This window comes from Drosophila biarmipes, chromosome 2L (genome assembly GCF_025231255.1).
Source record: "Drosophila biarmipes strain raj3 chromosome 2L, RU_DBia_V1.1, whole genome shotgun sequence".
Lineage (NCBI taxonomy): Eukaryota > Metazoa > Arthropoda > Insecta > Diptera > Drosophilidae > Drosophila > Drosophila biarmipes.
Genome location: NC_066612.1, coordinates 3,819,998 through 3,845,828, shown reverse-complemented (window position 1 = coordinate 3,845,828; position 25,831 = coordinate 3,819,998). Strand labels below are relative to the sequence as shown.

General features: G+C 40.6%; 2 protein-coding genes across 3 annotated transcripts in view; one reads left to right on the top strand and one right to left on the bottom strand.

Annotated features, from left to right (window-relative positions):
* The window catches only part of LOC108029076 (protein eyes shut), a 62,050-nt gene that overhangs the window by 22,960 nt on the left and 13,259 nt on the right, over nt 1-25,831 (top strand). The window contains exons 4-6 of the mRNA XM_017101157.3: nt 9,297-9,449; nt 10,015-12,311; nt 18,954-19,306. Coding sequence (XP_016956646.3) covers nt 9,297-9,449; nt 10,015-12,311; nt 18,954-19,306 — 2,803 coding nt within the window. The remainder of the gene's footprint in view (nt 1-9,296; nt 9,450-10,014; nt 12,312-18,953; nt 19,307-25,831) is intronic.
* Nucleotides 1-25,831, bottom strand: part of LOC108028975 (MKRN2 opposite strand protein) — a 63,903-nt gene that overhangs the window by 26,572 nt on the left and 11,500 nt on the right. For both annotated transcript variants that reach the window (XM_044094356.2, XM_017101014.3), the window contains exon 2: nt 624-753. The gene's annotated coding sequence lies outside the window, so the exon portion shown is untranslated. The remainder of the gene's footprint in view (nt 1-623; nt 754-25,831) is intronic.

Sequence of the window (25,831 nt, the reverse complement as noted above, 5' to 3'; positions counted from 1 at the left end):
TTAAAAAAGGAAAGCAGAATATGCTTTTTACCAGGGCAGCCGCAAAAAAAAATAAATTAAATATACACACTCTCATATATAATAAATAGATTTTTTGCCAAAAGCACGCGGAATGTCGGAAATGAAGCTATAAACGGAGGGCAAAAAAAGTGACCCAAAAAAATTATGTTAAAATGCAGAAAAATTCTGGGAAATTTCGAAATGAAATGCAGTCTATGAATAGGAGTCTAACGCAAAACAAAGCGAAAGTAACGGATGCAATGAGTTCTGAAAAAGAAAGATGGGCGCAGAAGCAGGAAAATGGGCAGACGCCTCGGGGCATTATTTAACCGCTCATTGAGTTTTGGAAAGCTTTCACCTTGGTCAAAACCCCCTTTTAAGGAATCACCGACTGCAAATGAAAGGGACCGCAAGATAATGTCGGAGCGGGACGGCCGGCGTTCTAATTAATTTTATGAGCTTCCTTTGCATTTCGCATATTTTCGCGGCCTTTTTGCCCTATTTATTTTTTGGCTAGTTTGCTCTGGCGTTTATGTTTATGCCTTTTTGAAGTGGTTGCGGATTTTAGCTATATCTATGGGGTGTGGTGCCGTGTAGATCGTTATTTCGTCTGTCCCACTTACCAAGTCTTTGTGCTGGATCCTAGGACTTTGGGGATAAAGTGGTTGCTTTGATTGGGTTTTCACTTTCACGCTATCTCTTTGACATCCGCGTTACTCTGACCTGGTTTAATCAGAGTAATTACGGGAGCAGCTGAAATTGTAAAAAAATCAAATACATTTTAAAAGGTGGGACTTACTAAAATCATGAAATATTAGGAAATATAACAAATATACTTGTATAAATTGGTTTTAAATCGTAAGAAACTAATTCAAGAGTTATTAAAGCTCAGTTGTGTAAAATTTGAAATGCATTCTTTTAAAATACAATATGTACAATGATTTATCGAATACACATTTAATTGCATACTTTTAGACACTTTTATAAAATGAATTTTCTTATTATAAGGTTTTAAATTATTCCTATTATGTATAATTTGTATATTACTCATTTAATATTTCAATATTTTATAAGTAAAAATCATCTAAATGTATAGAATAAAAAAACGAATGACGTCTTATGAATTAAATTCATAGGCAACTTTTACATATTTTATTGCATACTTCTAGACACCTCTTTATGTTCGTTACATGCTTTTTATGTCGAATATCTCCTCTGAACTTTCAAGATCATCCGTAGCATAAGAACATCTCGCCAAGAGCCTGCAATTCTCTCTGTAAACAGCAATCACCAACAGCTTAACCTTGCTCTGCTGACACACACACAGCGTACCCCTACACTCACACAATCCAATAACAAAGCGTTGGGCATGCTTTTGTCCTTTTGCTCCTTGGCTCCTGGCCTTTATGCAATCATTTCAGCCACCAAGTGAAAAGTGTAGGGAAATGGAAAACGAGGGTTGGGCAAAGCGGTTGGCTCCATTGCAACGCGAAAACAATAAGAAGAGAGGAGGTGGAAGGGCGTTGGTTTCTGCAGGATGGAAGAAGGTCTTCCTCGGCCTATTCACCATTGAAATTTCGCATTTCACATTCATGCAAATGCAGCAAATCAACAATGAAATAATAATAAAGGATGGCATTCAAATGTGGCCAGAACGATGAGGAAAATACTCTGTAAATATTAGGTTGAAAGCAGAAAAATAAATACTTAAATAGGATCTTTGAGAAAAAATAAAAAATGTACTTTATTAATAAATGTCTTTAACTTGACAAATAATTTAGATCTTAATGACAGATAGGTATTAACATACCTTAAATAACATATGCCTTATATCAGAGTAATGACGAATTGTGTAAAATTCTCACCTTGGAAACCCAACTCATTAGGGTATGAAAACGCATTCGAATTGCAGCAATGCAGTTTGAGCAACGACTCCTCTGTTTTTTCCCCCACACACACACTTGATATTTTATCGTAATTTTCCTGGGCAGAAGGTCCTTTTTTAGGACTGCTTCATCAGCGGTTTTTGAGCGAGCGACTGCGTGTGTGCGCATAAATTTGCACCTGTTCACCTGTTCGCTCCACTTTTTCGCGCTCGCTGGCAATTTGCACACATTTCCGCGCAGCCAGGGAGATACATTCAATCAAGCATCTGGTTGCTCAGTCGCAGGATCATTCATCGATTCATGGCTCTATTTGGTTGCTTCTGGTTGCACTCCCCTGATTTTCCGGCACCCAACGCGGCATCCTTTAATCAGAGTCACATGCTTTAATTCCTGACAGCCCCGATTTACAGCGTTAAATATTCACCCAATTTTCAATTACATGACTCAGCGAATCGCATGCATTTTTTATTTCAATTACCCAGCGGAAAACGCGAACCAATAAATGGTACATATATTCGGGTTTATAAATAGAATTCGAACCCAACTGTTTCTCATTTCGCAGAGGTGGCTAATCAATGGTCCTTTGGGACTCAATTCTGTTGTTATTCTGTGCGACAGTGGCGTAAAATATTCATGGCTTTATTGATTTTATAATGTCAGCCCAGTGGGTTTGATGAACTTTTCACATGTGCGGTGGGGCTGGGTTATTTTTGTTTGCTTTGTCACGGGTCCTGGGATTAGCCGTGTAATCGAATACGATTAAGATTTTTATTTGCCCGAACAGCAGATGTGATTAAATAGTTTTGTGGCAAAAAGGCCTAATAGGCTTTATGTCAAACGAGATAAAATATCAATCAATTAAGGATACTCAAAGCATTGATGCTTTAAATCCCATTGCTCAACTTAATTGGTGGTTAAACCTAATCGGGAAAATGTTTCGCTTACTTTCAAGTCAGGGTATTAATAAACGCTTTTCTTACAGAGCAGGTCCACGAAAGTCGATAGAAAATGTAAGCGCACAACGTTGCCTAGGGACGAGGAATTTTCCAGGAAAATTTATAGGAAGGAAAACGGGTAATCAAAGCTGGGAAAATGTAGTACAAAATGCAATTAATTAAAAGCCCTAATACACCCACACTTCCCAAGCCGTTTTGTGGGTGTAAACGTGTGCATTACTTTTCCCCCGTGAAAATGAGCAAAGCTTTCCCATTTCCTTGCTCATTGTCAAGGATTCCCCTCAGAAAAAAAATGGAACTAAGCAATTGGATGAGCAACAATGCGCACCACAAGACATTCAAGTGCAGGCCAAGCATTTCACTTAGTGGTAAACTGAAAGAAAATGTACTATATGTTCTAGCAAAAAAAATAAAATTGAAATACAAATATTAAAGAAGATTCGAAGTAAATTGCCTGGAAAATGCATTTCAAAGGCTAACTTCCTATTTTACTGCATACTTTTAGGTGCATTTTAAAGAGATTTAAAAAATACCACTTTTTTTTCGATAAATTATGTTTTGTTATTATCTAATTTTTTTTTTTTACTTAAAATGAAAACCGTTTTCTATAACTATCCTAGTTAATTTAATTTTTTACTCTCTTTCGAGGCCACTTTTTAGCGTGTAGATATGCGAATTGAAATTGCTGGATTGCGAGTGACATGAATTGCTCGGGTTTTCGACTGGGGGCTGGCTGTGTGAATGGATCCCGTGATTAGTTTCCCCGTCGCATTCGAGAGCAGCCCAGAATCCGTGCCACCGGAGTAGGATTCGGTGGCGGGAGATGAACCAAAGTGCATTTCATTACTCACTGTCGCAGGTCGCAAGCAGCGATTTACGGCAATGGATTCAAAGGAAGCTAGCTGGCCAACCCCCGAATATCACGAAAACCCCCAGTTCCACTCCCAATCCAATGATAATAGATTGCTCTGGCTAGGATTAGTTTCGCATACAAATTGCGGCAAGGACGTGGTTCAAATCCCAACAAGCTAAATACCGTTCATGGTCCGGGGTAATTGAAGAATTTGAAATGAATAAACCAATATATTAGAAGGATTTGGGGGAATGTTAGGCCACTTGCAACAGGGGGAGTATGTGAAAGTACTGAGAAATAGTGATTTAACCAATTAAAACCTGTCTAAATTCGATTTGATCTCAAATTCTTAAAGGCAGAAACATTCCTGATGGAAAATTCAGAGCAAAAACCGAATTCTTTCAGCCTTTGTTCCCAATTCTAGTTGCTGTTAATTATAACTTAAGCCGAATCCTGATCTTTGTTGGACTGCCGGCTCTTTCAGCTCTCTGTGCACTCACTCGTTCATTTATGCATTCATTCAGAGATTTCAGGGGAAGCTGCAGACAAGTATCTGAATATGCAGCATAAAATGCAAACGAAATGTGCAATATTTTCAACTTATGCACCTTTAGAAACGATGCCAGATTTCGAATGCACACTCACCCAGCTCTGCCCCAGCGATTCTCCATTACTCACAATATATATCCTCCATGGGAGAAGGTAACAGGCAAATAAGAAGCACGAAATGTGTGCAGATAAAATTCAAATTTCAATTTGTGCATCGACTGCCAGGGGGGAATGGGAAGGGACAAGCTGCCTCAAGGACTCGGGGGGAAAATGGCCATGTTTATTGTGACTCGAAGCCAAAACAAATGTTCGTACCTTGTTGCACAAATGTTTACAGTTCGCTGCCAGCAGCAAATAATAACAAAAAAAAGAGAAATACATAACAAGGAAACGATGAAGAGGCAGCAAAAGAAGCATGACAGGCAAAAAAGTTTCAATAAAGAAAAATGGGGAGCTGCTAAAGTCAGGCCAAAATAAAACATGAAAAAATATGGAAAATGATGTGAAGAACATTGATTGAAAAAGAAAATGTCGGGGTCAAGTACAAAGCAGGAAAAGCATTGAAAAATTAAACAAAACTTAAAAAACACTTTTATATACTCTTAAAACATATTATAACATGTGTTTCAGCCATATAGATCTCTTAAGTAAGAACCCCTCACAAACATTTATCAATCTCAAATATTTTGCCAACCGAAACTTGATCAATATTTTACCAGCACTTAAAATTTGATTAATGGTTTATTTTTCTTATCTTTTTCATTTCAAATATTCCAACAATCGACATGAAGAATGTCAGAATTGTGCGCCTCTTTTTTATTTTTATTTTCAAATTCCCAAATGGAAACCGAGAAAACCCGGACAACCAAAGCCCGTCCATTAAACAAAGCAAAAAAAAGCGACAAAGAGATAGAGGGTAAAATTGTGCGTCCAATTCGAAAAAATTCATTCATAAAACATGCCTCGTAGATTGCGGCAGTGAGTGTAGCATTTTTCGTGCCCACAAAAATGACCGATGCTGCCCCCCTTTTGCCCCATCGTCAACCCCCTTTTCCCTGCCCGTAACCATGGACATGGTGAAATAAAATGAAAATCGATTTTCACTTTAACGACTTCACACATTGCACGGTGCCCCAAGAAAAAGCTTTGCAAAGGCCCCACCGAAACCACAAACGGAGCCAAAACAATGAACAAGAAAAACCAGAAATCATCGTGAATGCATTGAGGAAAGGTAAACCCAGACGATGTGAGAAAGATTTTAGGGAGGGGGCCCATTGGTCTACTGAATTTGGGTTAAGAACTGTGCGTAAGGGGTTTTCTAGCTGGCGTTTTCCTACTCAGTATGCTCTGTGCTTTCTCTGTGCTTGACCACTTCCTGTATTTGTGCATGAATTGGAGCGTAATGTGACATTTCATGTGGAGCACACAAATTGGAAAAAAGAAGGGGAGGAAAAGTTGACCATTTGGTGTTTCTTTAACTCTGGGTCTACATGTCGTATGCGCAATAAAGTGAGTTATTGGGAAAGTTTAAAGCAAGAGAAATTTATCGGGGGTGTTAGAGCTTGAAATGTGGTGTCTTGGAGTTAGTCCATGGAAATTTTATTTTCTAAATGTATTCTTGCATACTTTTATTTATGATGTTATAATCATAATATATTGTTGCATACCTTTAAGCACATTTGGAAAAGATTTTAAAAACCAAACGCATTGCTGCATACTTTTAGACAACTTTTAAAATGATTTAAGACCAGAAATTAATTTTTACATATTTTTAGACACCTTTATCAATAAATTACAATTATGACCATTCCTTTTTTTGACTTTTCAAGGTACTTTAAAATTGAAAAAAGGATTGAAGTAGCAAAATTTGCATTACTTAATCAAGTGATTTATTTTACAATTTTACAGAAAATTGAAATATTTGTAGATCTTTAAGGCCTCCCGTAGCCCCCTCACCATCGAAATCATAAAGCAAATGCGATTGCCTCGCTGCGATGGCCATAAACAAATTGAAATGTGCAGCGACTTGATGGCACTTTATGGTCAGAATGGGGAAATTGAAGCTGTTGCTCCGGCATGGCAGTGAAATACGAGAAAGCGCCAGCCTGGCTGGAAAATCCATTACTCAATCGAAGAGCCAGTTCGGGGCGATAAATTAAAATACGTTTTTTATGAGGCCCAAAGAGCAAACGAATTCTACAGCCCAAAAACGATAATAAATAGTTTGCTAATTGCAAGTGTCCTTACAAAACGCTTTGCTATTGGAAAACTATGGATAATGTGAAATAATATTATGTGAAAGATGTTAAGCTAAAGACAAAGAACTATAAAATATTACAGAAACTTAATGAATAACAAACACTAGTCAGAACTTGATTACTTTACCTTGTTTATTTTGCATTTGCATATGCTTTCAAAAGTACCTGCATAATTAGCTGTCTAGAGTGAATAACACATTCTGTTCCCAGAAGTGTGCAACATTAATAAATTAATTCAAATTACGTTGAGAACGAGGAGTATATTGCAAATGCAATCACAGGGCCAACAGCCTGGAAGTATGCAATATAAATTCGAAGCCCGGACACAGACCGCATAGTTTGATCGAAATGTGCATGCGAACTACTGTATTTGCTAGGTAGACATTCCTGGATCCTAGCTGAAATCCACAGCAGCACACAAAGGATACTGTTAAGCACATACGTATAACTACAAGTCATAAGATACAGATACAGATGTGTATATATTTGGTATACCCAACCCTCATAAGGCAAACAAATGACATCGACTGACATCCTGTGCGGCTGCTCGCCAGGATTTCGAGATGCCTTCTTCGCTTTCGGTTCCCCTTTTCGTGTTGATTTAGTGCTTATGCAAATTTAATATATGTTCAGGACTCTCCCCCATTTGCATAGACTTACATTATTGTTGCATTATAAACCAGACACGAGGACCAGACACGCACATTTATCTTTTATGACCGCTCGGCAGCTGCACTTCTATTTGAGCATTTCATTTTTCCCCATTTTTTTTCCTTTCTGCCCATCAGTGTACGTATTTTGTATAATTTATGAGTTCAAGTGATAAATTGTTGCACTTCCCCAGGCCCCAAAAACGCCCCCTCAATTGCAGTACACTTGAATGCAATTTTCTGCTTTAAATTAAGACGATTTCTTGCTTTGTTCTCTTTGGACGCATTAATTTGGCCAAAGTGCAGGGGAATTTCAAACGCCGCCTTTTTTGACACTTTTGTTTCGACACTTTGAAGTGCTTTTTTCTAAGAGAGTGGGAAGAACTTTTTCTCGGAGCCCAGACAAGATAGGCAAGGAAAGTTTCCCGGGCAAGTACAGGCGGAAAAAACTTTAAGCATATTTCTCGCCAACTTGTTGCCAAAAAGAGTTTGGCCAAGAAGGTGCCAGCGAAAGGAAAACAAAGGCCAAACTCCAAAAGGCGGTTCTACGCCGGGCAAATAAATTCTGAAACTTTCAGCCATACAAAATATTTCGCTGGCAATAAATTTTGCAAAGCGAAGAGGAGCGCACACAGCCAAAAAATATCACTCATACGCAGTGTTGCACTGGCACAAGCCGAGTCGGAAGCGAATGGGGGATTCCCCTCCCCGAGCTTTCTTATCCTCCCCCAGGGCGAAGATTGTCTGTCTGTCTGTCAGACAGTTGCTGCCTTTTGGCAAAACACTGAGACCAAGTCAACGTCGCTGCAAGTTGTTGAGCAGAAAATTGAAAAGTATTTCCAAGCATTTGTTGCCATTGTTGGCTGTCAAACTAGATACCCCCAGCAGTGCAGATTGCTCTATCCGAAAAAGAGGAGAGTTTAGCTCAGTTCTAGGGGAATTCTCGGCCATTGGAATAGGTTTTTGGCGTCATTTCTTTTCTCTAATTGCGGGGGGTCTAATCAGAGTTCCGGGAAATAACTATTATATGCTCTTATATTTCCTAAAAATTTAATAAAATAAATACAAAATAATTAATTTAAAAATATAAAAAGTATATTATATTATTTAAAATAATTTATTATAAAATCCTTTTTCTGGTTATAGGACTTTCGTGTAAATAAATTAAATTATATTTCACAAATCAAGAAACTCAACTACGGGGTTTTAAAATATATTTATTATCTACCCTGAAGCAGAAATAGTATTTTTAAGATATTACTCTGCCTTTCTATAAATTTTTGTATGTTAGGATAGAGTATTTATTAGAAGTTGCCTCCTTCTTAAAAGTTTTCACCCATTTCTCTTCGAAGTTTGGAGGACAGCTACAAATTTTGGCATGTGTGTTTTATATCCACTCCATGTGGATGGGATCCGTGCAGCTATATGTATGCGTGTAAATATCCTTCGAATTGTTTATATTGCTTGCAACCAAATCAGCACTTGTAGGGCTTGTTTTGATTGCCATTGATGCGCTTGTATCAAAAACTTTCCACTTTCTTGTTTCCTTTTGAGCAGAGAGTAGAGAAATAGATTGAAGGGAATAGGATAGATGTGGGTAAAAGAGAAATTTCCACTGGCAAATATAATGAAAGGTCATTCAATTGCACTTCAATTGTGCGCACTTGTTTCAAACGCAAAAGCAAAGGAAAACTGAATCCCATGAAAGAAAAGGGTTTTTTAAGGGGTTGCAAAGCAATTTTCTGGAGGGCAAATTGAAATGAAATCGATGCTTCTTCAGTTATTAATTAAAATGACCTGTCTATTTTTCTAACATTTATCAAAGGTTTACAGAAAAGAGATTTAATTAAAATTCATAAGCTAAAACCGCAAAGCTGAAACAATTAGTCCTTGGTAAAATAGGTTAAAAGCCCATGGCAAATAATAATTAAACCTCAAAACAATATAAATATTTGAAATAAATAAATTATTTTTCCCAAAGAACTTTGAACTGCAAATGTACAAAACACATTTTTTCTGCAAAATAACTTTGAACTGCAAACATATTTCTATAATTAAAATGCAGAATAACGCCAGTGGGTGGCCTTTTGGCTTCCAGAAAAATAAGGTTTGCTTTCACATGCTTTCATTGGACTTCGTTTCAGGATCCAAATGCGAGGAGAACGTCGACGAGTGCATGTCGAATCCCTGCCAGAACGGCGGACTCTGCCGGGACAGAACCAACGGCTACATATGCACCTGCCAACCGGGCTACCTGGGGTCCCACTGCGAACTGGATGTAGCTGTCTGCGAGACAGGTGAGTAGATTCGGATGATGAATGGCGAAAGAGCACGGTAAATGGGTCGAGGTTGTCACTGGCAGATATTTGTTTAGGCAAATATAAAGGCATTAAATAGAATCTGGTGGAACATGACAGTAGCATTTCAGCTTTAAATATTAAATGGCTTTAAATGGGGCAAGCCAATGTGGCAATAATTTTTTAATTTCCCATTTTAATAAATTACCAAAGCCATAAATATTTCAACGCTTGTTATTAATATAAATTAATGCATTTTGTTTAGAAAGAAGAGCAATTAAATTTAGCAATAAATTCTTTAAATTTTATATTTATTAGCAAATAATGCTAGAGAATATTTATTAATCCAGCTTAGAACAAATAGTATAAATAAAGTCATATATTAATTAATTTGGGATCCATTCTATATAAATACAGGGGTCCTCTCTTATTTTCTTTCTAGGTAATTAATTTCCCATGTACTTCTTTATCTGTGTAGTTGGCCTATATAAAGCATTTTTCTTTTAACCGAATTGAAGCTATCAATTTAATTTAATTTTCTAAATTTTCCCACATCCTCCAATAGGAACTGGAGCCCGTTGCCAGCATGGCGGCGAGTGCATCGAGGGCCCTGGGTTGGAGTTCACCTGCGACTGTCCGGCGGGCTGGCACGGCCGGATCTGCCAGGAGGAGATCAACGAGTGCGCCTCGTCGCCCTGCCAAAACGGAGGTGTCTGTGTGGACAAACTGGCTGCCTACGCCTGCGCCTGTCCCATGGGCTACACGGGCATCAACTGCGAGGAGGAGATCCTCATCTGTGCGGACAATCCCTGCCAGAACAATGCCCTGTGCCTGATGGAGGAGGGTGTGCCCACGTGCTATTGTGTACCCGATTACCATGGCGAGAAGTGCGAGTTCCAGTACGATGAGTGCCAATTGGGGCCACGTTGCATGAACGGTGGTGTTTGCATCGACGGAGTGGATACCTTCTCCTGCTCCTGCCCTCCACTGCTAACTGGCATGCTCTGCGAGTGCCTGATGGTGGGTGAGGAATCCTTGGACTGCAATTACACCGCACCGGCCACGCAGGCTCCTCCGAGGAGGACCACCACCACATCCACAGTGGCACCGCCAACAGTGAGACCTGTCACTCCGCCAGAGACAACGATACCTCCCAAAGAACCCGAAGAGGTAGAGGTTATAGTAGTCACCACAGCTGTCCCTGCGGTAGTGGTAACCTCTGTGGTCACCTCCTCATCCTCTTCCTCATCCGAGGAAGCAGTTTCCGTGGAGATTAAAACCCCCACTTTGGCTCCCCCGGAAAGCGAAAGTCACAGCATTTCCGTGGAGCATACCACAGTGGGTCCAGCACAACCTGAACCTGAACCAGAAGCAGAACCCAAGCCGCAAGTCCCACCAGAATCGGGATCGGAATCCGAAACTGAAGAGGAAATAATACCGGGCACCACCAGCCGATCTTCCAGTTCCTCGGAGGAGTCCCCGAGCATCTTTACAACTCTGCCACCTTTACCAGGAAAAGCAGCGACTTCTTCCTCAGGGGAAAGTTCAGGAGAAGTGGTTACCTCCGAGGAGTACACCACTGTGCCGCATTTCGAGGTGCCTGGCAGCAAAAGTGAGAGTGAGAGTGCGGAGTTCACTACCCCGCGACCCACTGCAGGACCCAGCATCACCATATCAGTGGATGTGACCTCATCCAGTAGCAGTAGTAGTTCCGAGTCCGTGGAGTCCGAGGTCACCACACCATCGCCCATTTTTGTGCAGGCAGTGACCACAATAGAGACCAGCATCTCCATAGACTATGCCACACCCACTCCGCCGCCGGAAGTCACTACCCCAAGAGTGGTGCCGGTGCCAAGGCCCACATTTGCCACAGAGCCACCACTGGATGTGGTGGAAACGACTGCCACGACGCACCACCTCTGGACGGAGGTGCCCACAACGGCGGCTCCCTTCTTCACGGAGTATCCGTCGGAAGTGCTGATCACCACACATCGAACGAGCGCGGGAAGATTCACCACAGTGCAACCACCGCCGCAGGTGCCCACCACCATTTTACCCACTGAGGATTCTTCATCTATTGAGCTGCCCACACCGCACACTCCGCACATCGTGGTAACCATATTGGATGCAAATGACACAATACCATCGCTGATCACAACCACTGGAATGCCGACGACCCATCACCACCACCACCACCATCACCGCAAGCCCGAGGGAACCACTCTGCAGCCTCTAGAGGAGGACGAGCACCACCACCATCATCATGAGGAGGTCACCACTCCACAGCCAGTGCCAGTAACAACAGGTCATCCCTTACAAACCGAGGACTTGATTGGGGTTCAAGAGCCCGCTCCAGTGACCACAGAGCTACCTTTTGTCCCGCCCGAGACGACGGTGGTTCCAATAGTGGTACCTGTTACGACAGCACCACTTGGAACTCCTGCACCGCCGGTTCCGCCGGCAACAACGATTCCACAACTACCTCCTAGTCCTCCGGCTACCGAGCCACCCACTGCACCACCCACACTAGCCCCGGATACCCTTCCCCCGATGACCCTTCCTCCAGTGACCCTGCCGCCGCCCACCATACCACCCACTCCACCATCCACGCAATCCGCACAAACTTTACCGCCACCCACGTCGGCCATAAATGTTTACACCACCCCCGAAGGACCGCCCACGGCCTCCCAAACAAAGGCAACGGTCACGGAGAGCAGCGAGGAGGTGGAGGGCAGCAATACGGTCTCCACCGGCGGAAGAGGATCCGGCGGAGTTCCCGAGGAGAAGGCAGGCGATGTCGATTGCATCAAACTGGGCTGCTACAATGGCGGCACCTGCGTAACCACATCCGAAGGATCGCGGGTGAGTAACCAATTGACTCAGAGCACTCTAAAATATTTAAATAAGCCTTTAAGAAACCAAAATATGTTTGTGGGATCTTGAACCTCTTCTAAAGGTGCCTTAGCGTATGCTGTGGGTATTCAAAATGAATATATATTTTATTGCATACTTTCAGACCCCTTAATACGTTTTCTACTTTTACCTCGCTTTTTATTTATCTGGAATGACATTTTTATGTTTTGAAAAGGTGTCTAGAGTCATGCTGTGAATAATTTCAAAAGCTATCCACTTTTTATAGCATACTTTTAGACATTTATATTCAATTATTTAAAATTTTAAAATAAGATTTCTATGATATAGTTTTTTTTGAGTTTTTTATTTATCTAGATTTATGTTCGATGTTCTATGATCAAGCTTTTTTCCCCAGTGTAGCCAGACTCAGTAGGTCAATCGATAGGCACCCCAGCACTTTGGCACCTTAACGAAATCGAGTTGTTTGTTCGATGGCAAAACAACCAAAAACTAGGTAAAACGAGGCATCCTACAGAGCGGATTGTGTGTAAGGAGTCAACTTCACAATTTTCAACCCCATTGAGTTGCCAATTGGCCGTGTTGGAGTTGTGTGCCTCCGGGTCCGTTTCCATTTCCACCTCTCGACCATTAATAAGTCATTTAATGTGCCAGCTAAAGCTCCAATTGCCTAGGCAATAGGTAAATAGACCAAGTAACTGGCAGGGAAAATGGATATGAACAGCATTATTACCCTGTATAGGAAGAAAACAGCTACAAATTCCTTCCATTTAAAAGATGATCCGTCTCTCTCAAAAATTTCTAGCAAACTATTTAAGTTGTGTATGAGGGAGGTTAGCAAATTGATCAAATAATGCATAGTACCTAGATATTTATTAAGTCAACAAGATAACTAAGCAACCACCGTCCACTCTTCACTAGATAATTTGCAGTAATGGCAGTAATTCCGTTGCTAGGTTCCAGTTTGGCCCCACTGAAAACACAACTTAAGGTGCCTGCCATCCGAGGGGCTTTAATCAAAACCTTTAATGGGATACTTGGCCAGCGAGAGGCATTAGCATTACCTACCCATCGGCAACACCCACGAGGGATGCAGTGGCGCCAACTAAATTTGCAAATTGACAACCTGAAAGGAGCTCACAGCTGCCCACGTACAGATAGAGATGCAGATGGATTTCCACAGATGTGCTCGACTTATACATAAATAATCACGTACTTGTTGGGCAAGTGGAGGGCAATGGCAGTTCCTGTAAGCAGATTTACTAAGCAGATAGTTGCTAGGCCAACGGACAGGGAAATAATCGGAATGCTTGCTTGCTTCAGGGGGAAATTTTACAAGCCATTTGTGCAAATTACCTAGTTGAAACTTATGGCTGAAAATGTAAAATTCGACCTAAGGCAACCACTGGAAACCACTTTTGAAGGTGTCTTAAAGTATGCAACAACATGTGTTGTACCGAAATTTTATTTCACCCGTATAAAATATTTCGAATTTCTTTTGCTGACTGCTGTGGCTACCTCTCGTTCTAATCAAAATCAAAGCATTACTTTAAATTTTTCCGACACATTTCCGGTAAAACTATTTCAAGCAACCTCCTCTGCCCTCATGTTAACTTACTTTTTTGCAGTCTGCTGCCTGTAAGTTTTCAGAAATGCCAATTGCTCCCTTAAATGAATAGTTAAGAACTTTGAAAATAACAGAAGCATTAAAAAAGGAAACTTTCAGGTAGGAAATCAGACAGCAAATGGGAAAATGCAGGAGAAAATGTTTGGCAGGCGAAACCACAAAAGCCCCTCCCAGTTGCTCCAGTTACTCCAGTTGCACTAACAGCCAACAATGGCAGGCCAAAGTATGCCTATTCAACTATTTATGAAAATACCTGTGGTAATTTCGACCCTACCGAAATAGGAGGATAGCAAAAAGCTACAAATATGACCGAAATATCGGCCTTCGATGGCCAAATGAAAGCCATTAAAGGGGAGGCACGGAACAAATTTGGAATGCCTTCTAATAACCGGAAAATTGTTCACAAATGATTGCATGATAGTTTTTTTTGAAATTTCTCCCCAGTAATTGATATCGTTTCAGAACATTTCAGGATTTAAATTTTAATATGCCGCTTCAATATTATTTTACCATATATAAATATGAATTTGAAACTATGCAACCAGAAACAATCAACTTTATTGGAAATTGTGTGGCCTTAAAAAATATTCACTTCCCTAACAAATTCTCCAATGACCATGTAATTGTCGACCCTTCGGGGCTTTATCACATGTATTATTCATGCCCCTGTGAAGGTCAGAGGGTGTTGCATTAATATGTCAGCATGGAGTCCAAATTAGTAGCACCACATGCAATTCCAGCTTTTTACGACCGAAACGTGAGGCCAATATGAGTGGACAATGTTTGGTTAATAAAGACACAAAGAATGGGAAGCATGGTTATCTACTAGTTAGGGCACTTAAAAGTAGAAAACGAGATTAATTTAGGACTATTACATTTTTAAAATAATGACATTATACCTAATTTAATAACGCTTATAGCTACTTTTTTTTTTTTTAATTTTACATTTACAGCTTAATTAAACTTCATGTATATTTTTTTGCCCTCACTTTAGATTTAAACTCTTAAACAACTAAATATACCACAGCCTTAATGCAGCACTAATGCAGCTAATTTATTCTTCAAACACAGTTAATGAGTTAACAAAGCTGGCTGGCAATTTATTTATAAACTTTAGCTGCAACCCACGTAGATCTCTAAAGTGTACCTATGAATCGCAGGCACTCACACAGAAAAACGGGGAAAACTGGGGAAAATGGGGATGAAAAGCTACTCGGCATGTGGCCAACATTTTAACAAGAAAAAAATTAAATTTTCATAATAAATTTAGCGCTTGAGTGAGTGACACTACGCCGCAGGATGAATTTGTTATTGTGGGACACACTCACTACACACCCGCCCACACACTCACCCAAACAAGCACTCACTCTAATGCAGGCCAAGAAAACTAAGCAAATAGAGGAAAGGTGTGTGCGGAAATTATTTCACAGAGCATATGCCACTTTATTGTTGCCAAGTAATTTAACTAACTGCACAAACACTCACAGCAGCTCGCACACACTCGAGGCTTTTGTTAATTTTCAGATTCGCCATTTTTATGCACTGGGAAAAAATATTAAGTATACGTACTGGTAATCATTGATAAATGAATATAGATTATTAAACTTTTATAATCCTTAATTCTGATTTTATTGTATCTGACTATGTATCTTATAAGATTATTACAGTAAGAAAGATTTAAAAAATTAAAAAAACGAATTAGATAATTTTTAATTTTTTAAAACAATACATACTTTTTTATTCCTATAAGAGTATTAAAATATATACCTTAAAAATCACTATGGATTTCAAATCACTTTCATGTACATTTTGTCTTCGTCTGAAAGTATGCAGCAATATATTTTAGGCTCAGAGGAGCAAAGCATTCTTACATATCCTTTATTCACTGCATACTTTTAGGCAAACCCTAGTGATTTTGGTGTGCAGGATGCCATATAATTTAGCATGATTTTTACAATTACAAATACTATTTTCATCTCCCATTTTGAAGAAATTCAACATATTTTCCTTAGTGCTTGTTGATTTGCCATCTCTTTCCATTTCGCCTCTTGCGTTTGTATAAAGAGACAAAAAGCAGACTGGCAGAGCGACAGACATACACTTACATATGTCAGCTGTCATATTGGTTAGGCGAAAGTGTGTGTTGGGAAATGTGGGAAAACAGGGGCGGTTGGGAAATGGGGGGCGTGGCATAGGAGAAGTGCAGGCAAAGTGGCACTCGCACTCGGCGAAAGTCACTCGTAAAGTGGCATTAAGCACATTTCAAGTGCTACCCCGCCGAGTTTTTGGTTTTGGAAAATGTTTGCCTGGCTTTTGGCACCAAGCCCCACCCCATTTTCCACCCCTCACCCAATTTTCCCCGGGGCTCAGTGTGTCTACTGTCTGCATTGCGTTGCTTTTGCCACCGCCAATGCCACTAATGAAAACTTTGTTGAGCCCTTTTAGGCTCCTCCATCACCGCCACATGTCTCCCTGACTTAATGCGTCCTCCGCAGACTCTTTCCCCATTTCCCCCACTTTCCCGGCGCCTTTCCACCGCCACCTCCCCATTCATCGTCCCATTTTGAAGAGTGCACTTCAGTCATTCAGGCCATTCCAAGCATTCGCCTGTTGACATTTCCAAAGGCGTGTTACAATTAATTTCCATCTGGCCAACGCAATGAAACGCAAATAGGAAAACGAGGTGGAAATGTTTGCCCAGCCAAGGACTTTGGCAGCTCTGTGGGAATAATCCAGCAGCTGAAATTGAGTGCTTTAAATTATTGTGGGGGATACTGCTTTGCGTTACTAAGAAGCTTATCCGGGAAATACTTATCTTTAAGTGATGAGATTTTAAAAGATTCTAATAAAATATAAAAATTGTATCAAAAGTACTATTTTTTGAGTAATAAATAAATAATAAATAAAGATTTGCCTTTATTAAAAAAATATATATATATAATGAACAAATATTTCGATTGATTTTATACAAATTAAATTTCTATGTAAGGTCTCATAATACATTTTTTGGTTTAAAAAATTTTGAATATTAAATATAAGTTCCCAACAACTTTGGATATAAAAGTACAAACAAGGGTTACCTTAAAGAAATGTATCCTTATTAAATTTAAATTTAAAGCGAAAGAATATTCATACTTGCATTCGTTAGTGAAGACTCATTTCCGTTTTTTACTCCACCCACACAAGTTTGAATCTTAAATCTGCCTCATGTTTTCCCTTGGCTCATTTTCGTTACATATTATTTTATTTTTTTCGCCTGCCCCTTTCTGTTTTTGGCCAACATTCATTATGCGCCAGCCAAATGCCGCAAGGTCAAAAGCTTTAATTAAAATGTTTCCTGTTGGCAGGGCTCATGTGAGTGGGGGCAAACAAAGAGAGAGAACCAGCGCAGAGTCGTCTAAAATTGTGCGAAAAACTAAATTCAGCCCACATGGTGCCCTCGATACTGAGCACCACCCACAAAACCATTTTTCCGGCTTTTCCCAGCTTCATTTGTCTAACAAGAGCGGCACCCACGCCAAGTTGGGCAAACAAAAACCAAGTTCGCGAATAAACTGCCAGCAAACACTTCAAATAATTGTTTGAAGGCGCTCGCAGCGGCTAGAAAAGTTTTCAATATTTTTTCAAGGTCAAAAGCAGGAGTTGACTGAAAAGTATGCTATGAAAAAGTGATATGTGCTGGGATCCATGAGCCGTAAACCAGTGATGGGGCAAAAAATTACATCCCAGCAGGAACCGATTTTAATGTTTTGTGCGGGCAAACAAAGTGCGGGAATAAAAACAAGAAACAGCGGAAATTTGTTGCCCAGAGGAAAAGAATGGGTGCTAAAGTACAACAGTCTGTCCAAGCCCTTAACTCTGGTTTGGCATTCGGTTTTTCCGCCGAACAGCGGGGGTGTTGTGAAAGGGTTTTAATTTTCGTGTCGGGTTATAAAAGCTTGAATAATGTCTTTACAGATTGAAAGATTTATGGCACAATTACGTCGGTGCTATATGAAAAATTCCAAGCTGAGAGGATAAATAAAATAGGCTACAATTGCAACATAATATTGGAAATTTTTAATAATCCCTACAATTTTTAAACAATAAAAAACCTGCCTCTTAGATTAGAGATATAATATGACTTATATCCATACATTTACCTGTTGTAATAGCTGGTAATTTCCTTTGACAACATAAGTAAATAACAAAAAAAATGGGGGTAACCACAAGGGTTCCAGAAAACTTCTCTTATATTTTTTAGGGTACACCCAGCCAACTCCTTGGGGCAACTTCCAACATATGGACAACTTCCCATTAATGGGCTGTCATTTTACCACCCCCTCCGAAGGCAGTGGCCAACGTGACTGTTACTTCACCTTATTCCCCCGATTTCCCGGCACTTAATTTGCCCAATTCGAGGTGCGGTGAGGGAAAGTCGGGGAAAAGTTGTCGGTTCTCCTTTTCCCGGTCTCCAGTTTTCCTTGGCCCGCCTGTTGCAGTTTCCTCCTTGCACTTGAAGCGTCCCTGGGCGCGGCATAAATTATTAAAACCAGGACAATGGACAAAACGAAAGAAAAGGCGACGGCAAAGTCGATGCCGCGGAGAGCCAAAAAGTTAATTCATATTACTTTTCAATTTATTGGCATTTTGCGAACGTGCTTTTCGCATTGAACAGCGACCAGAAGTGCAGGGTGGCCAGAAATTAAATTAAAATTGTTCAAGTTTGCTTCTTTTGGCGGGACTTTCTTATAAGTTTTGGAGCAAACTTGGGGCTGTAAATATTTTGTAGCTACTTGAAAATGTGTGCGTTGAAAGTGTGAAATGAAATAGTTGGGACATCAAAAATATACCCTTTGACTATTCGACTGAAAATTTTTAAATGATTCGAAAACAGTGTTTGGAAGGTTTTATTTGAACATTTAAACAAGGAAAATAAATAAAATATAAAAACATTTTTTTAGACGAATTATAGAACTTTTCCCTGGTTACTAGATATTTAATCACATTGTTATCCTTTTTTTCAGTGTGTTTGCCGCTTTGACCGCCAGGGACCCTTGTGCGAGCTGCCCATTATCATCCGGAATGCCGCCTTCTCCGGCGACTCCTACGTGTCGCACCGCATCTACAAGGACATCGGGGCCCACGAGTCCTTGGACGCCGTCCTGCCGATGCACATCCAGCTGAAGGTGCGGACGCGGGCCACCAACGGACTGATCATGCTGGCCGCCGCCCAGGGCACCAAGGGGGGTCACTACATGGCCCTCTTCCTGCAGAAGGGACTCATGCAGTTCCAGTTCTCCTGCGGTCTGCAGACGATGCTGCTGAGCGAGCTGGAAACGCCGGTGAACACCGGCCACGAAATTACCATTCGAGCTGAGTAAGTGAAAAGTGTCGACCACGGAATGCAATTACGCGTGTACATGCACTGGGAGAAATAAGTGCACAACCAATTTTCCTTTATCAGAGAATTCAGTTGTTGAAAACTAATATTAAAATAGATATATAGAATTTTAGAGAATTTTAGGAAATATTTTGTAATACTTTTTTCATAAAATACATATGTCTCAAAATGTTTAAAAAATTCGAGTTCTTCAAAATATATCCTATAAAAATGGGTTGTCTGCAGATAACTATCTAAAAGGCACTCTTGTTATCAAAGACTGTAGCTCCTTAAGACCGATTTCTCCCAGTGCAGGTGTAAAGGCATGTAGGTGTGGGTTATGCCCCCAGATGGCGAATGATTGAGAGGGGCGTCGACGACTGCCGGCATGTTAATTAACTTTTTAAACTGCGTACTCGGCAAGGTGGAGGTCAGCATATGGGTCAGTGTCAGGGAGCAGGCGGTCAGGTCAGGGCACGGGACATTGCCCATTAAACGTGGCCCGCGTCGAATCCCATTTCATCCTCCGTCCGTCCGCAGTGGCCACAAATTATAATGCTTCAAGTGTAGAATAAATTGCAGTTTTTTAGCGTCTCCTCTGCGCCGACCTTCCCCAACCACTTGCCCATTTCCGCTCGCCCATTTCCTTGGACATTAAATCCTGCGGGGCTTCCACTTTTCCCATCCATGCGTAATTAGTTGGAGATTTTCTTTTTTCTCGTGGGTCTCTTCTTTTATTTTTCCTTGCTGGAAAATTTAATTTACCGCATTTGGGGGTCAGACTCGTGCGTAATTAATCGTTTAACTAACATTTCCTGGCCAAAAAGGAAAGAGAACAGACGGGCTTAAAAGTTATTCAAATAATTTCACTATCGCGGCGCATTACTTTCAAAATGGTGGAGAATAAAGTTTAAGTAGATTTTGGCTTGCATCAGATGTACGAAAATAGTGGCAGTTAACTTTCGGATAAACTAGTAATTTGTGAACATTTTAATTTAAAGTTACCAAATGGGAAAACATTTGCATAAAAGGTTCTGTAGCAAAACAAAATACCTAAAATTTATAACAAGTTTGCCTAATATTTAAGGTAATAAAACTTCCAAGCCCTGCTTCCTTTCAAAATGAATAATTACAGCCAATTTATCAAGTGAATCCTTCAATTATTTTTCTCACCTCACCTCCCAACCTGTTGAATTTTTGGTAATCAAATAGTCCTGCAATATTCAAATGACCGGCACTTAAAGTCATCATCGAATTGTCAGCAAATCAAATGCCACAATCACTCAATTTTCTGCCAGGATAATAGGTTGTTTACAATTCAGCTGTGAGCAATTACTTAAAAATTGCCGTCAAATTGATGGGTTAAGCGCATATGGAAAATGACCAAATAATCGTTTTAGGCGAATAAAACCTCACCAAGGCCAGAGTCAAATCTGGGAAAATGGTATTCCCCCGGCGAATCAGGGATAGACGAAACGTTGGCACAAACAGGACATTAAGGAATAAGTATATATCCAAAAAGTAGGACAAAGAGCGAGCGAGAAGGCGGCCCATATAAATAATTTACCGGGGGAGAACAAAAAGCGAAAGTGAGAGGCAGCTAGGGGGACACATTCACATTTTACGACTATCGAATCGACCACAAATTTACTTTTTAGCACTTGGTCCCAGCTCGGGGCGATCCAATGTCCGATGTTAAGGGCTCTTGTCCTATATATAATGGCACTGGAAGGAATAGTGCATTCTTATTTCACTGTTTTGAAATATACTTTTATTTTTAACATAGTACTGAACGAATGGTTTAGTTGATTCAACCTTAAATACAGGATTTTTTAACTTGTATCTTTTCCTTGTAATATAAAAGCTTTGGTTATTTAAAATGGACTGCCAATTTTAAAAGGTACTCATATTTTGAAATAAAATAAATATACAATTGGTACTAGTCAAATATAATCCTTTTCTAATATATTACAATGTTGAAGTGGCGCGAATTCTTTAGATCCCAGGTTTCCGGTTTCACTTAAAATCGTGCAGATCATAAGTAAATCTTTGAAATATTTTTCCCAGTGCACTTATATTATATTACTTCTCCGGCCGCTTTGTTGGGTGTTGTTTTTGTGTTCTGGTCTGGCAAGTGGATTTACGAGCAACAAATTTATGTTCGTTGCCTATTTTTATTTGCCTTGCGTGCTTAATCGCCCGAGCAGAGGGAACCGAAAGGACTTTCTCGCCCGGGGGCCACTCGATGACGATGATGACGATGTCGGGCCTTCGATGAACTATAGTTCGCCCAGCCAGCCTTTGGGGAAATCCAACCCATGGAGGGGTGGGCAAGGCAAGTCCCTCTCTCTAATGAGCCTAATGCCCGGCGCAATTGACATTTTACTTAAGGACCTTCATCGAGGAACTGGTGTTGCGCACAATTAGTGTAATTAGAAAGCAATAACAATTACCGTCGGTCGGGCATAATTGCGGCCACATTTCTTTTCGCTTTCGCCGGGAATTTCGTTTTAATTACTGTGAATTTGCCTAATACAATTCCCGACTTAAGTTCATTAATTAGGATGACTGGATTTCCCGGGCAGCTTCCGCAGAGCCAAGAACTTTTCAATAGCATTCAATTGGCCGTGTTAATAAATTATAGTCAAGGATTTCCCACCGACTCACACCCAAGAAAACAAGCTCCCCCGAATGTAAACAATGCTAATTTAATTTGTTGTTCAGTCAAGTGCAGCTAATTGAACTTTAAATGGCATTGAAAGGAAGTTGGGATTTTTGGTTTTGCTTCGTTAATGGAACTGTAATGTGAGGAGAATGGTAATTAATTTGGCCTATTTAAAGGGGTTTTAATTTAATGGCTTTTGCAACATAAAATGGATAAATTATTGCTTCAACATACAGTGAGACAGGTCATTACAGAAAAAAAAATTTAAAGCATTTCCAAGTACACTGTCTGTCAAACACAGTTTGCATATGTTGTAAACACTAAATGCAATCAGAGAAAACTTTTTCCATCTGGCCAGCATATGGGAAACTTTTTTATAGCCTTTGTTCTGCCTTCATAAAATAACAATAAAATATGTGACCTCCAGCTGGCATTTATTGTACTGTCTCTTTGGCATTAAAATATCCACTTTCAAATGCAATAAACGCGAAGATATGAATCCCAGTTCGTCCATCTGCAAAAAAAGGGGGAATTCTTCTGACAAGGAATAAAATCAGAAATACTGCAGATGAGGCCGCACAACAAAGCCCATTCAAATAAAATCAGGTGACATTCGACCAAGCGGGGCAATAAAAACTGGTGGCCCCTTTCGGAAAATGGGGGAAATTCCCTTAGTATCTACAACTGGGCTTTTACCTTTTTCACATCAAAGGACCAGTAAAAAATTCCATACCATCGCAGGACAGGCGAAACAAAAATTTGACAGCCGATTGACGTTACAGCCAATTGTTGGGAGGGGGATACGAGGATATGGGCCAGGAGAAAGTGGTTGGAACTCAAAGTTAATTATGTTTAATATATAGGATTAAATATAGTTTTATATATTTTTGTTATATAGGAATAATTATCGTAGGCCATCAACTCTTTGACAAGTTGTGTCGTGGGGAAAAAAAAAAAAAAAAAAAAAAAAAAAAAAAAAAAAAAAAAAACAAAGTGCGTGCTTACGCGTTATTATTTTGTTATCTATTCTTCGTGTGCTAATAATAGCACAGATCATAAAAATTCGGACGCTGTCTAGCGCAGTGTCGGCAGTGGGACAACAACAACAACATAAGTGTAGTGCGACAAGACTGCATTTGTGCCCGCTAGGGCACCGCTGTTCCCCTCACACTGCGCGCAGCCGTACAAGAGGGGCAATAAAAGCAGTGATTGACTTACATTCGACTTTGCATAAAATCGAGAGAAATGGCAAATACCAGAGAAACAATGCTTCTGGGCGAAGCTCTGAGAAAAGCCGTCATGGACGAGGTGATTCCAGGAGAGTTAACCCTGGCAAAAAATCTGGCCACTAGCGGCAAGCTTAACTCATATGGTATAGCAGTATCAAGCAGTAATGCAGCCTGTATCACCAGTACTCTGACAACAACTCACAGTCCAATATATACCAACACTACATCATCACCCAGCATATGCAGTGGCATGTGCTCAACGCCTATGCCTCCTAAAGCATTAAGCACTTCTATAGACTTCCCCCCTCTACCGGATTCACCCAGATGGCAAAAAATCCAGAGCCAGAAGAGGAAGGGGTCATCGAACTCACCAATAAGTCAACGAAAACGTGCCGATATTAGAAATTTAGAACCCAGTGACCCTGTGTCAGCAAACAGGTTCGAAACACTATCAGTTGATGACGATGAGATGGACTGCAATAGTGTGGACGAACCATCGACTAGCGCTGCAGCAGCGGCTTACCGTTCTCACACCGCTTCTAAGGCTAAAGACAGCAATGCACATAACAAGAACGCAAACGTACAAAGTAAAACTGATTCATCTACGGTAAAATCTGCTTCTACTGGTAGTCCAAAACCACCACCAATCGTTCTTATGGACGTGACAAACGTGAACGAACTTCTTATCGCTATCGAGGAAGTTACAAATCTTGAAAATGTTGAAATCAAATCCTCTGTGGGCTCCACTCACAGAATCTACACCAAAGACGCAAACACCTACAGGGCTGTAGTACGACAACTAAGTTCCCTGAAAATTGAATTCCATTGCTATCAATTGAAAGACGAGAAACCATTCAGAGTTGTTGTGCGAGGATTACACCATTCACAGCTCCATCATAAAATCAAAGAGGAATTACTCAGACAGGGGCATAAAGTTCTATCAATATATAACCCAAAAAGCAACAAGAGCGGTGAACAGATGAACCTCTTCTTCATTAATGTAGAAAAGAATCTAAATAACAAAGATATACTCCAACTACGATCTCTATGTCGCCAACGCGTCCGTTTTGAAGTAGCCAGAAAAGCACAAGACATAGTGCAATGTCGGAGATGCCAATCGTTTGGTCATACTGCAAGATATTGCTACAGACCTTTTATCTGTGTCTCTTGCGGTGACTACCATAAATCATCAGATTGTCCCAGAAGCAAAGAAGCACCAGCAACTTGCACTCACTGTGGTGAAAATCACCCAGCTAACTTCCGTGGCTGCAAATCCTATCAAAAATTGCTCAAAATGAACGAAAATGTACAGAAAACCCCAAAAGTGAGCATAAACAATAACTCTACACCCAAACATTATGAAAATGGAGTTTCTTATGCTCAAATAGCCAGAAATGCAAATCCAATCACGGAAAAACAAAACAAACGACCAGGAAACCTAACAAATAGGCTACAGGACGCCATTCAACAGCAACATCACTACGGTGCAAAAAATCATGCGCACTTTTTCCCAGATGTGTCACAACAGCAAAATGCACAAGAATCTAAACTAGAAATGGCAGTTGCATCGCTCTCAAAAGCTATCGAGGGTCTATACGCCATGCAAGCCCAGATGCTGAAGATGCTGGTTGCAATTAACGCGCAACTTACACAATGTCCCAAATAAAAATTCTCACCTGGAACACGCGAGGTGCTGCCGGCAAAATGACGGAAATCGGCCACCTTGCGGAGAGAGAGAATATTGACATTCTCCTTCTCACTGAAACGAAGACATCCAACCTTCAACTATTTGGATATGAAGTCTACACTTCAAATCTACCTGACGGCAGCCACAGGGGTGGAGCTGCAATCCTGGTTAACAAAAAGATCAATCACTTTCCCATCGAGCCAATCGTCCATGCTAAAGTCCAAATCGTGGGTGCCAGAATCCAAACATGTATAGGACAAATATTCATCGGATCAATCTATTGCCCTCCGAACTTCAGCTGGACTCAATCAGAATTTGATGACATATTCGCTAACTTCAACTTCCCAAGATCATTTATCAGCGGAGACTGGAACGCCAAACATCCATGGTGGGGTTCTGCGATCACCTGTCACCGAGGTAACTTACTTGCCGCAAGCGCCATCTCAATTAACGCCAACATCCTGGCGACTGGAGCACCAACATACTATCCAAGCGCAGTAAATCGAAGACCATCCTGTTTAGACTTTGCAATTTATCGCAACATTCCACACGACAAGCTAAGCATCAGAGACAGCTGGGACCTTGAATCGGACCACCTATCTCTCATCACTACATTAAAAACAGAAGCCATACAATGCACTCAACGTAGACAACTTCTTAGCAAACACACAAATGTAGCTGTTTTCAAGGAAGAACTATGTAGATCGATACGCCTTAACATTGAGCTCAACTCTGCTGCTGAGATTGACGACGCTGTAGACCTCTTCACTACCAACGTGACAAATGCGGCGAGGAGTGCAAACGTGTACACTGCAAACAATCATGGCAGAGCCCTCATACGCCACTCGAATAGAATTGACCCAAACATTGCAGAGATTCTAGTCCGTAAGAGAGCACTGAGAAGACGTTATATTCGAACGCACAGTCCTGAGGATAAAGCT